Consider the following 14,254-nt stretch of genomic DNA (forward strand, 5'->3'; position numbering starts at 1 on the left):
GGCAAATATTCAACTGTCTGATGGCACTCTACAAGTGCACAATGAACATAAGACCACAGGCAAACCCAACAGTAGGGCAGCATGCAATGATCTTGGTTCCCTTTCAAAGAAGGATTCCAATACATGCACCAAGAGTGTTAGAGAATGGGGATCTACACAACTGGAACATCAATATGAATAGAGCTATCTCATTCATTATATGGAACATTCAGGGTGGGAACAAAGATAACTTTAGATTAAATTTTAGGTAAATGATTAACACTCATCGACCATGCATGGTCACTCTCTTGGAAACAGGAATGGACAATCATATGCCTCTTCTAAACCCATTTGGTTTTTCTGATATGATCGAAATTCCGGCTCAAGGTCAATCGGGTAGAATGGTCATCCTGTGGGATCATACCCTTGTCAGTGTTCACAGCTTCGTGCGTAGAAACCATGAAATCAGTGCCACCATTGAGGTAATCTCCACTCACAAGTCTTGGTTATTTACCTCTATATATGCTAGTACTAACATTAACTGTAGGAATCAAATGTGGAACAATCTTACTAATATGCATGCTACTTTTAATGGGCCATGGCTAGTAGGGGGATTTTAATGATATTTTAGACGCAAATGAAAAATTAGGAGGCAACAACATTAACAGAAAACATGCAAAATATCTCTGGGGTTGCATTAACAAATGCGGTCTTATTGACCTAGGCTTTAAGGGGTTCAAATTCACGTGGACAAAACGTAGAAAGAAAAAAACTCTAATCATGAAAAAATTAGATAAATTTTTTGCAAATAGTGATTGGATTAGTTATTTCCCTAATGCAACTGTGTCTCATCTACCAAAAACTCACTCTAACCACAATCCCCTATTACTTGAAATAATCCGTAAATCTAACATAGCACTACAAAAACCATTTAGGCTAGAAACCTTTTGGTGCAGGCATCCTGACTTTAACAATCTAGTAAAGAATCTTGGAAAGGTCCTAACTACCAACAAGCTTCAAATTCCTTTCTAGAAAATGTAAGAGTCTGGAAAAACAAGATTTTTGGGGATATTTTTAGAAAGAAAAAAAGAATCATGGCTAGACTTAAAGGAATTCAAGAATACAAGCATTACCCCCATAGTGTATTCTTACAAAATTTAGAAATTTCTTGCAAATTGAATACAATAATTTTCTAAAAATAGAAGACGACTATTGAAAACTTAGAGCCAGAATCTCCTGGATCCAAGACGGGGATGCAAACACTAAGTTTTTCCACATCATGGCCTCTAACAATAAAAGAAAAAATAAGATCACTGACTTGAAAACTGATGTGGGAGATTGGATCAATGAACCAATGGAAATTTTAAACCACACATATCAACACTTGCTCAATGCATTCACAACTTCCCATCAAAACACTAACTGGCTAAATATTTGTCAAAACCCCACTAGCTTCAGCAAAGTAAATCTCACACCCCTAGATAAACCTCTATTGCCTTACGAAATTATTAATGATGTATTCTCCTTCAAACCCTTTAAGGCTCCAAGGCCAGATGGAATTCATCCCTTCTTCTACCAAAAATTCTGGAAAATAGTTGGCCCATCAGTTATAAACTGTTGTATCCAAGTTTTTCGCACTAACACTCTCCCAGTAGGTATTAATAATACCTATATTTACCTTATTCAAAAAATTCACAATGCTAACAATCTGAAAAATTTTGGACCAGTTGGTCTCTGTAATACGATCTATAAAGTCATCACCAAGATTATTGCTAACAGAATAAAATCTTTCCTCAGTGACCTTATCAGTCCATTTCAATCTAGTTTCATTAAGGCCAGTAGAACTAGTAACAATGCAATCATTGTTCAGGAAACTATGAACCAATTCAAAAAGGCTAAAGGAAAAAAGGCTAGCATGATCCTAAAGCTCGATTTAGAAAAAGCTTTTAACCGATTAGAATGGTCATTTATCTATCGTATGCTCAAATTCTTCAACTTTCCCCCATCAATCTCCAAATTAATCATGCATTGTATTTGTACTAGTAATATTGCAATCCTAGTCAATGGATCAACTACTGAATATTTTAGCCCAAGTAGAGGTATCAGACAGGGCTGCCCCTTATCGCCATATATCTTCATACTTTACATGGAAATGTTCTCACGTCTAATCTCCCATCAAGTAGATATCCACCGTTGGGATCCCATTCACCTTAGCCCACGCGATCCTTGTATTTTTCATCTATTTTTTTGCGGATGACCTTACTCTGATGGCTATGGTGAATGAGAAATCATGCAACTCCACGAAAAAATAGCCTCTCCGTCTTCTGTGCATTATCAGGGCAAAATATCAATCTTCAAAAATCAAAAATTATTTTTTCAAAAAACTGCCCTTCAAAAGTAGCTAAAGAAGTTGCTAATAAATTCAACATCAACATCAGCAATACTTTTGGGAAATACCTAGGTTTTTCAATTCTTCAAAATCATCCTAACCCTAGGGATTATCAATTTATTATTGATAACATGCAAAGAAAGTTGTCTGCCTGAAAAGCCAATTTTCTTAACATAGCTGGTCGAACAACCCTACCAACATCCACTCTTAACTCAATCCCAAGTCATGCCATGCAATACACTCATCTGCCTACAAAAACCCTCAAACAAATAGATCGTATCCAACGCAATTTCATCTAGGGTTCCACTAATGAAGCTAAGAAAGTCCCCTATGTGAGTTGGATTACTACTACCAAGACTAAAGAAGAAGGAGGCCTTGGCCTTAAAAATGCTAACACCAAGAATATGATTTCCCTAAGCAACCTTGCTTGGAGAATCCTCACTAATCCCACAGCCTTATGGTCCAAACTCCTCATCTTCAAATATGCCAGCAAAAAATCTACAATCTTCACCTCTTTTATTTGGAAAAGTATTCTAAAAGGATAGTCAATCTGCTCTAAAGCTATCACTTGGCAGCCCACTGAAAATTCGAATCAAAATTTTTGGTTTTCAAATTGAATACCAAACCTTCAACCATTAAGACAATGCATGGAGGGTCCTCTTAATAAAGAAGAATCAAGCAAAAAGGTAAAAGAAATACTTTCAAATGGCCAATGGGACCTATCAAAAATCTCCTTTGATATTCCCACGGATATTAAGGACAAAATATATCAAATTCCTAAGCCTTTAAAAAATGGTAATAATGATACACCAATTTGGAACCTGAACACTAATGGTTGTTTCACCAGCAAATTCTGTCTCACAATTATCAATACTACCACAAAAGCTCAATACGACTTCATGTGGATATGGAAACTGAAATGCCCCAACAAAATTAAATATTTTCTTTGGCAATGTCTCCACAACAGACTACCTTGCCGAAAATACCTTCACCATATTGGTATCAATATTGACAGCAAATGACTTAGGTGCCACAAAGAAGAAGAATCCATAGTTCATATCTTTACTCAATGTCTCCTAGCCGTTCTCTATGGGAAAAGCTAGGTATCATAAACCTACCCTCAACTGTGACACATCACTGGCTCATCCACATCAAAAGTCTGAGTCCCAAAATTAAGTCACCTACATGGAATGGTCTGATCTCATCCCCTTTTTAATTTGGGGAATCTGGATTAGCAGAAATTATAATAACACCAACAATACCAATCTACACCCGTCCTTAAAAATAATTTTTAACCATGCACTAGAATTTCACTTTATGACATCCAGAAACACTCCCTTACAGACCATCAAAATCATTCAGATTAAATGGCATGCCCCACAAAGAGGATGGACAAAACATAATATAGATGGTGCATCCGATAATGCAAAAGGAGGTATAGGAGGAGTGTTTAGGGACAGTACGGGGAAATGGATTTTAGGTTTCCAATAAATACTGTAATGCTCTATTTTCGTTACACATTGAATTGTAGGCTCTCCAAGAGGGGCTACAGTTGGCTTCAAGGTTTGATCTATACCCATTGGAAGTGGAAACAGACTCAACGAAAGTGATCAACGCAATTAATAATGGCCATACAGTACTAGCTAATTTGATCTACTCTTGCAGGTCATTAATGCATCAGGAGAGGGGCCTTCTACTACGATAAAATTTCAGGCAAGGGAAATCGTAGCTGATGCACTAGCCAACGAAGCCAAAAACAAAAACAAAAAAACAATCAATATAATCCTGGAAGAACAAAAGTGTTTACTCAACCGCCGATTTTTGTGCAACAACTTCTAGCCAACGACATGAGCGGGAAATGCAACTACCTATCTCTCTATGTAATATGCTTACGTCTCTAGGAAATCAAAATATTGTGAGTGACAATAGTTGTTTGTCAGAGGGGATACACAGCCCCAATATCACTTTGGCATGTAATATGCAAAACTCTATCTGGTACGTAATATATAAATCTTTTTGCTACTCAAAAAAAAAGATTTTGGACTTCTTCAGTATTCGTCATGGACTCATATGATGCATGGAGTCATCAAAGTATGGTATTAAATTCAAACAAGTTAAGCTTAAAGGAATTTATCAGATGGAATTTATTTTGATGAAATTTATTTAATTACTCAATGTTCAAATCGAGATTTAATAATAACAAAAATAAACGGGGCCTTTACAATTCCGAGGAAAAAAACTTAAATAGTTCCTCAAGTATAGAGGTAAACTTATTTTTGTCCTTTCTATATCACAGCCAAAGTCCTGCAATAGGCCGCTAAGCCCTTAACTAGACGTCATCCAGCGGAGCTAAAATCTTATTCGCATCTAATATTTACACTAACTCTATAAATACATGATATGTGTCTTCATATATATTCTCAAGTCTTATCACTAAATCATAATTAAATAATACACATTCTCACCTTAGATTATAACTTAACCATAATAAATTACTATAATTTGGTGTAAACACCAAATATGGATAAATTCTTACACGGTATAATGTAGTAATGGGAAGTTGCACCACACCTTAAATGATCATCGGAGGATTATCATGTTCTTGCTAATGAATATCTTCCAAGATAGATTACAGTTTTTACATATAAAAAAAACTTTGTAAGTTGAAAAACAACTTAGTAAAACTCAGGATATTCTAGGCAGGGTCAAATGATATTCAGCTATTATTTTGAGAGCGGTTATACAATATCATTTTCCCATAGTTTTTGTATTGGTTTGGACTTATGTCCAAAGACCCCAAACATTTAGCCTATATTCAGCTTCCTTGACTTCCAAGGGATTCTATCACAGTTTCTTTTCTTATTTAGCTCAGTTACAAGTAACGAGTATGATTACCACAAAACTATAGTTATCTCGATCCCCACAAAAGGCTTACAAGGTCTGTTTTTTCTCGCTCACCAACAAAACAAAAGAATAAAAGTGGTTTTTCAGCTTGCTCACCACAAATATCACACTACAAGCTTTTCCTTTTTCAGTCTCTACTCTTCAATGCACCAAATAGCTTTTTCAAGAGCATAGATAATGCAAACCTAAGAATACTTTCCAGTACATGAGTGAAAATCAGAGTGTGACAAAGCCTGTGAATGTTGTCCTTCACTTGCTATTGCAAATTCCTCAGCATGCTTGTCTGGCCACTTTCTTCTTCAAAACCTGACAAAGTAATTAGTGTCTTGTCTGACTGAATCTTCCTGTTCAGTTCTCTCTTCTACTTGAACTACTTCTTTGGGGGTGTATCATTCAACTCGTGTATGCTCTTCATGACTTGACTCCTTCAAGCGACATTATCCTGTCAAACACATCATGTAATCTCAATTAATCAATTTTTTTCACTTCAATTTTGTCACCATATAAATATTTCTCAAAACTAACAATCTCACCCTTTTTTATAATAGCAAACCTGAAGGTTAAAATAAGTCATCGTATTTAATAATATAAAATAATACTCCCTCTACTTATATGCTTCCTCCGTTTCATGCAGAATTGAACTCCCCCTCTATTAGTTTTGACATCAACCAAAACACCCAAAGTAGACAAGAGATAATTACAATAATAAACATTATACTACTGATGATAATTAATCAATTCAAAATCAAAAGATAATTAACCATCCACAGTGACTTAAACACCCTATTCGGGATCAGAATTCCCACTAGAGCTTGTCATTGGATTAGAAGGCGCAGGTGATGCCTTCTTGCTTGTGTAGTCGGCCTTGCCTGCTTACAGAATGAAATAAGCAAGCAAAAGAATTAAATATATTTTACGGTTACCCAAAGCAAAAACAAAGTTATCCATCCATAATCAGTACAAAACTTCACAGAAAATTCAGACAGTCCTTATCAAAAAATTCAGTCAGTCACTATTAGCAAATGCTCCCTGAAACTTTCAAAAGCAGTGCTCCAAGTTGGTCAAACTGATTGTGCACTTGATTCTCAATACAGTCTATTTTCCTGACTACTCTAGCCCGTCATAGTTCAACGTTGTAATCATGTCATTAAAATCCTTCCTTTCGCACACATATCTCATCTTTTCGAGGCTTTTGACCTTTTTCAAGACCTCATCAATGCCGTGCCTTGCTTCTTAGGCACAAGCGACCACCTAGAAGTAATATCTTGCTGTTGATCTAGCAATTTGGGCTGGAGGCATTGGTTCTAATTCGATTTCTCTCACACACTTTTCGTTCTCCATGGAAAAATCCATACCCTCAAAAGTCTTCTCATTGTAAGTGCTTTTGATGACATTCTCTTTCGGACCTTCAAGATAGACACCTTCATGTTCAAGCCATCAAGTGATTAACATTCTAAACAGCAAACTACTCCCAACATATAAATCATTAGAAATCTCAATCATGTAGTAGTTAGTTATCCAAGTGGACAACTTTATGTTTCCACAACAGACCAAACTGAACAGAATGGATTGCATCCCTCTTAGCAAGTAGACTATATGAGCCAATTCTGGGGGGGGGGGGGGGGGTGGTTACCCACTATCATTACATTTTCAAACCTTAATGCAAGTGCACTCATTCGGTTCCAAATTTTTCTTGAGAAATCTCACTGAGTTGAGCTCTGACATATTCAAATGAGAATTTGTAATTTCTAGCATAATATTTTTGAAATACATGAAATCCCGACAAACTTAATCTTAAAAGACTTCATCAAAATTTACCTCGTCAATGACCAATCATCTGCAACTAGGGTGTCAAAACCACCATGCTCTATTACATTTAAATTTGCATAAACATTCTAACAATATCCTCATATACTCCGTTTGGATACTTCTCAAACATTTTTCCCCGACCTTAATACTCAAATATCTCACAAATATTACACCCTATATTCTCAAAAATATACTTCTCAATAGGGGTGTTCATAAAAATCCGAAAAACCGAACCAAACCGAAAACCAAACCAAACCGATCAAAAAAACCGATACCTTTTGGTTTGGTTTGGTTTTGAATTTTAAAAACCGATCAAATTTGGTTTGGTTATGGTTTTAATCCGAAAAAAACCAAAAAAACCGAACCAAACTGACTATAGGAGTAGCTATTTCAAATTTATTATTACACCTATATATATGTATATTTTTATGCAAAGTTTCAAAAAATTTATAGTAAATGCTAATAGTTTGCACGTTTAGTATAGTTCTTTACCTTTACATTCTAATTTGATTGGTATTTTTCTTTTGTTAAGTAAAAGAATTCATTTCGTGTTAAAAATAATATATTTTTAATTGAGTCCTTAAATTATTCATCACTATTTAATTCAATTATCATCAATATATCTTGGTAAATAATAGATTTCTCAAAGGGCAATTGATTTGATAGTGTTACGTTGAAATTGTGGTCGCCGGAATATGTGTTTGGTAGTATATGTCTTATATTTAAGAAAAAGCCGACAAATAACCGAAAAAAACAAAAAACCGACAAAACCCGACATAAACCGAATGGAGAAAAACTGACTTAATTGATTTGGTTTGGTTCTAATATTTGAAAAACCGACTTACTTGGTTTGGTTTCTTTTTAGGGAAAAACCGATCCAAACCGAACCATGAACACCCCTACTTCTCAACTATTCTTTCAGAGGTAATGGGCTTTGATTTCAATCACATACCTCTGTTTACCGGACCCTTTTTTTTATGAAGTACCTCGGTTTGGCGGACTTGTCCCGGAATATAAGTTATCTGCACAACTAAAATCAAATATTCCACCTGCCTTGATTTGCTTGGCAGACCTTGGCTTTGTTGCAACTGGTCGCTTTCCTTTCTTCTTCTCATAGGTCTCATTTTTGCTGAAAATAGATTCATGCAATGACTCCTGCTCGATTTGAGTAGTTTGATGAATCTGTTTCAACCTCAACAGTTTCTGCAGTTTTCTTGGCCATGGGATTCAAAACTTTCTTAACTCTTAGAACTTTTTCTGATGGGTTTAGATTGAGTGCTCTTCTGTTTTCTCATGAAATTTTTACAGAATTCGAAATGCGAGAGAGGAATGAACTGTCTCTTGCCTTAAAAGAGATGGATAATATCTTCTCGTAACAGTCAAACTTTCCCTTGAATCCGGATAAAACCTTCCGGAAGAGATGTCAATGAAAAAACACCACTTTCCAATGAATGCAACAATGTCGGTTTTAAAATTTGGGCATTACTACTTTCTTCCAAATTTTTGAAGAAAAAAAACTCACATAATACATTAATTGGTAAACAGTGCATGAGAACTTACAATACCAATTCAGTCTCTTTATGTGCAATATCTCCCTTCAGATTAAGCCTTCATCAAGATATCAGCAATATGATCACGAATAAAATGATATCTGATCTCAATGTGCTTCTTCTTGCATGCTGAACATAATTTTCAACTAGAAAAATAGCACTACTTATTATTACAATAAACAAGAATATTCTTAAAAATTAAGTTTTAGTCCATAGGAGCTGTATATAATAACTTCCAAAGGATATATTATGCTTACATAGTGGAAAGTGCAACTGATTCTTGCTTCTTGATATGCCAAGAAACAAGTGACTTTCCAACTAATTGACATAGACTACTTCATCACTTGCAAAGTCTGCATTTGAATAACCAAATAGATCAAAATCAATTGTATTTGGATACCATAGACCATCTGTCTGGTTCCAATCAGGCAATCAAGTATTGAATGATCCTTTTAATGGTGGTCACACGTGATTCTTTAAGACTCGACCAGATTATAGCGCACTTAATATACTAAACATGATATATGGCCAACTGGAAGTGAAGTAAATAATGAGCCAATCATTCCAATGTATTGCTTTTCTTCACACTCTTACTGTTCTCATCTTTATCCAGAAATGTCGACATGCTCATTGAAACTATGCTCATTAGAGTTCCAGAAGACTTGGCCGTTTCCATTTCAAACTTTGAGATGAGTTCCTTGGTATGCTTGGATTGACTTAACAAAAAGTTCTTGGTTTGTTTTATTTGTAACTCAAGAAAGAATGTGAATCCTCCATCAAACTCATTCCAAACTCACTTTTTTTTTATTCAACAAATTTCCCCCACATCAATTGGTTAGTGCTTCCAAAATAATATCATCCGTATAAATTTGAACAATTAAAGTGTCATACATATACCTTTTTATAGACAAAGTTGTATCAACTTTTCCTCAGGAAATTTGATTTTTCACGGGAAAATGACTTCCTCATGGAAAACATTTTCCCATTAAATAACTTCCATCAACATTGTCTAAACATTTGAATGCCATGTTTCAAGAGACTAAAACAAGGATGAAGGTGACGAAGAAAAACAAGGATGAAAGCTAGTATAATGGAAAAAAAACAATACTGATATATACTTACTCCACCATTGCCCTTAAGTAGAAAAGAGGCTCTTCAAGAAATTTATAAATTAACCTTTCAGGAGTAGTTTTGGAATGAAAGGAGCTATTTTTAAAGATGTTACAGGAAAGAAAGAGTGAGAACTTTTAACCAGAGAGAGTAGTTCGAAGGTTTAACCAGAGAGATTCTGTTTAGTGTTATAGTTATTTCTATCTAGTACAGAGAAGGTTTATTCAGTAATATATATAACCATAAACAGCCAGCACAAAGAAGAAAAGAAAGAGATTTCACTCTCGAATATTCAAGTTATAGCTGAAAACAGCAACCATTGTGGCAGTATACCGAACATCTAGACTTGAGCATGAAAAAAAATACTTCACTGATAAATATCATCTGCACAAGAATAATAAGCAAGCACGCATCTCATCTGGACGACACTACTAGTACTGATTAGCAGGTAAGTAAAAAAACTGTTCTCTCACTCCCCGACTCCCCACCCCCCCCAACCCCCAAAAAAAACTACTCACGACTACCTCAAAAAGGAAGAATGAAATGGCAGAGAATATGTCTATTAGCCTATATCAGCCTTCATAGCAAGAAGACTAAAACAACCAAACTAGTTACTTAGCTCAACAACAACATACCCAATATAGTCCCACAAGTGGGGTCTAGGGAGGGTAGTGTGTGCGCAGACCTTAGCCCTACCTTCGGGAGGTAGAGGGGCTATTTCCGATAGACCCTCGGCTCAAGAAACACATAATCACAGCAATATTGAACCCACAATATGGAATTTAATATTAACTGAGATCAGGTCATACAAGATTTGTGGGGCAGCTTCCCCAAGCCCTGACGAAGAACCTAGGACCCAATGCAAGATGATATCAAGGTTCACAGAATCACTTTCACCAGAGAAATTCAGAAAGAGCAGGCAGAAATAATAATTGGAAAAGAAATAACCAAAAAAAAAAAAGAACAGCAAACAAGGAAATTAATGCTTTTGACTTTCTAAACTCTAAATACATAAATAAACAAACCTCATTTGTCGAGTTCTGCAGTAGCTGCCTACGGTCAAAGGTCCATTGATTGAAGAGTCCACCTTTACATGATTAAACCAATGCATCCAATCGAGGACCAAAGAACTCATCGGACCATAGTGAGGCACAGGAATAACAGTCCGCATTCAGCTGGTTGCAAAGTCAGAACTTGATTGTTCATAAATCATATTCCGCTTTAGCCTCTAGGATTAGTTGGGTGGAGGAACCAAAAGAAGCCATCTTTTCTGACAAAAGCTTAAGGGCCTCCTGTTTATTAGCCAATTCCATAAGCACCTTGATCCTCCTAAAAGAAACATTACTTGGCTTTTGCCCTTTATCCACCATTTGCAAGAAACACCGTTCTGCCTCCGCCAATTTTCCCAGATCACAAAGCAAATCAAACAAAACATCAGAAACCAAAATATATGAGCCGAATCCTCTCTCCATCATGTCATCCCACAACTCAAGTGCCATCTCCACCTTATCGTGTCTCCTAATCAACCTGATCAAAAACATACATGATTGTGTACTCGGTAAGCACCAAGTCTCCTTCATCCTCTGATACAAAGACCACGAACTTCTCAAATCATTTGCCCAAAAAAATGACCTTAAGAACACATTATAAGTAGTGGCATTGGGGCTCAAGCCATTCATTATCATCTCATCCATCAAACTGTACGCGTCCCCAATCCTCTTCGCAATGCAGAAGTTCCTAATTGCAGCATTATAAGCTGCCGCATCCGGATAACAACCATACTCCCTCATATCCTTCAAAACGCCCCTCGCCTTATCAGGTTGTCCAACCAACCCCAACCCTCCAATTAAACTCGTATAAGTTATCACATCGGGAGTAATATCCTTCTCTCTCATCTCCTTCACCACCTTAAACGCCTTTTCCATCTCTCTCCCTTTGCAATACACATCCACCAAACAATTATACGAAACAACATCCGGTTCAACACCCAAATCCCTCATCTCATCAAAAAATCCCTCTGCATCCTCGGACGACTTCCAACCAGACAAAATTATATTAAAAGTTTGCAAATTTGGCCTAAACTTACATTTCAAGCTATGGTACACATTCCTTGCATCACTCATACTCTTCTCCTGGCACAAAGCCCTCAACAATGCATTAAAACAATCAACACCAAACTCTTTTAAGAGTTTTTTAAAGCCCCAAAAAGACTCAACAGTTTGCCTAACTGAACAAACCTTAGCAACTCTACCCAAAACAACTTGAACTGTTCTTGGCGTTATTAAAGATTGATCTTTTCTCTTCATTTCAACTAAAACCTCCCAAATCTTGTCAAATTTACGACTCCTACCAAGTACATACAACATGGTATCTAAAGAAAAACCAGTATGGTAAAACCCTTTACGTTTAGCTGCAAATTTAAAGAACTCATAAGCTTGTAATGGGTTCGAGTGAGAAAAACGTACCCTTTTGAGAACTCTATCAATTAAGTCGTTCGATAAGCTGATTTGTGATGATTTGAGTGATTGTTTTAGTCCCTCTGGTGTTTGTGTTATTGTTATGATGCGGTAAAGTGTTTCAACTTCTTTGTCAGTGGAAAGGGGGGATTGAGAATGGAGGAGGTAGAGGGAAGAAGGAAGAAAATGGTTGTTCGTTTGAGGGGCAATAGAGAGATGCTTGTAGGAGAAAATTCGAGCCATTGCTGAAGTTGTGGAGCGTTTAAAGTCTGCTGATTTTTGAGCTAATAGAGTTTGGAATAACTGTGAGAACAAGGGAAACGAACAGCAAATAATTGAGAGGGAAATGGTGGAAATAAAGAAAGACTGAATACCTAAATTCACTTGTACATATATTAAAGCTGCTCCTCGAACTTTTTTATTTTTCGGTTTGGCACATTTATTTAACGGAATGAGTGTTTGTGTCCATAATAAAGGCGTTTGATGTCTGTGATTTCACACAATTTTACTATAGTTTCAGATTAGATACCGTTACTTTCTCTAGAACCATAATACTATTATTTGATTAGGCCATCAATTTTTTATTTCTCGTGAGATTTCTTTAATGTTCAATTCTAACATATTTTCGGATGTACACATACATTAGCATAGGAATTAAAATCTATCTAATTTATCTTAGGTCCATGTTAGTATGAATTAGTGAAATGAAGAACGATTAAGAAGTGGAATAAGCAAGCAAAGAACCAACCAAGCAAATCGAATCTCCTTAATCCTGACACAACAAGTAGTTTTCGTGACTGAAAAAGATGCATTTGACCGTTAATTATAAGTGGCGGAAATAGAATTGATATTTTTTGGTGCATGTCAATTATGTTCACTATTATATATTTTTTGTATGATATAATCTTTTATATTCAATAGCTAATGACGATAATATAAATTTAATATTTTAACTCTCAAAGGTCTTATATGGAAAATACAAGGGAAAAAAAAAGATTTTTAGTTAGGGAAGGAAGGTCAATAGTTTTAAATAAGACCCATCATCTTTATAACATGCCGACCAAATGAAAATTACTAGAGCAATTGATCAACAAGAACTCGGTTTCGTAAAAAAAAAAAAAAAAAAAAAAAAAAGAATAATCAATGTAAAAGCGGGATTTATCCTCTACTTTATCTTAAATTGTACTTCCTTTGACCTCTGTCCCAGTTTATTTGAAACTCTTTCTTTTTTTAGTCAGTCGCAAATAGAATGACACATCTCTTTATTTATTAATAATTAAATTTTAAATTTTCCCTTTTACCGTTAATTAGATGATTTCTAGCCACACAAATTTCTATGATTTGTTTTACACCACAAGTTTTAAAAGTCTTCCTTTATTTCGTAAATTTTGTATCCAGTTAAAACCTTCACATAAATTAGGACGAAGGGAGTAGTATTTGTTAGTTACAAGTATGCATCTTGTTTGGGCCTACTAATGTGATGTGCTTTTAAGATCTTTATTTACGGAGATGCCTACACCTTCCCCGTGTCTAATTCCTGTATAGATGACCAACAAGGGTTGTGGCGGAGTTGTAAGTACTCATTCATCTTTAACCAAAGGTCTTGGGTTCGAACCCCTAGATATGGAGTCACCTTTGTTAGGGAGCGCTTTACCCCCAATCTACTAAATATACCTAGTTGTTGCATCAATAACATCAGTACCTTGTTTACTTATCCCTTTCTCTAAATTCTGGATCATTCTATAATTGAATCCATGGGGTTAAGCATAAACCAATACACAAAAATAAAATAAAAAGTTGTCTTTAACAGACAAAAAGTTCAAGATAGTCAACCAATATGGCTGAGAATTTACAACTCAAATGTAAATGCTTGCATTAGAATAGCATACAACTGTAAGAAGCTATTGAATTCTGTATGATCTTAGATATGTGAATGAGTTATCAACTCCTATTAACAGAATATAAATAACAGAATAAGTACTTCTTTGAGCAACCTTCAACAATCTGTGCAAGTGAAATTGTGTGGTGCTTCTACCCGTTCGTGCAAGGCAGAGTTC

The 14,254-nt window shown here is 35.6% G+C and overlaps 1 protein-coding gene across 3 annotated transcripts; it reads right to left on the reverse strand.

The window, feature by feature from the left end:
* Positions 1 to 5,207: 5,207 nt before the first annotated feature.
* Positions 5,208 to 12,559, reverse strand: LOC109237768 (putative pentatricopeptide repeat-containing protein At1g02420). 3 transcript variants are annotated; one of them, XM_019404135.1, is made up of 4 exons: positions 10,767 to 12,559; positions 8,889 to 8,984; positions 8,642 to 8,777; positions 5,208 to 5,714 (listed from the first exon to the last, which is right to left on the reverse strand). In XM_019404135.1, exon 1 carries the CDS (start codon positions 12,438 to 12,440, stop codon positions 10,944 to 10,946), a length of 1,497 nt encoding a protein of 498 aa, XP_019259680.1. In that variant the 5' UTR covers positions 12,441 to 12,559; the 3' UTR covers positions 5,208 to 5,714; positions 8,642 to 8,777; positions 8,889 to 8,984; positions 10,767 to 10,943. The 3 variants fall into 3 exon arrangements, with proteins under 3 accessions (XP_019259680.1, XP_019259681.1, XP_019259679.1); XM_019404136.1 differs by lacking the exon at positions 8,889 to 8,984; XM_019404134.1 differs by lacking the exons at positions 8,642 to 8,777; positions 8,889 to 8,984.
* Positions 12,560 to 14,254: the final 1,695 nt, after the last annotated feature.

The sequence above is a fragment of the Nicotiana attenuata genome, unplaced genomic scaffold (assembly GCF_001879085.1).
Source record: "Nicotiana attenuata strain UT unplaced genomic scaffold, NIATTr2, whole genome shotgun sequence".
In the NCBI taxonomy this organism is placed as follows: domain Eukaryota; kingdom Viridiplantae; phylum Streptophyta; class Magnoliopsida; order Solanales; family Solanaceae; genus Nicotiana; species Nicotiana attenuata.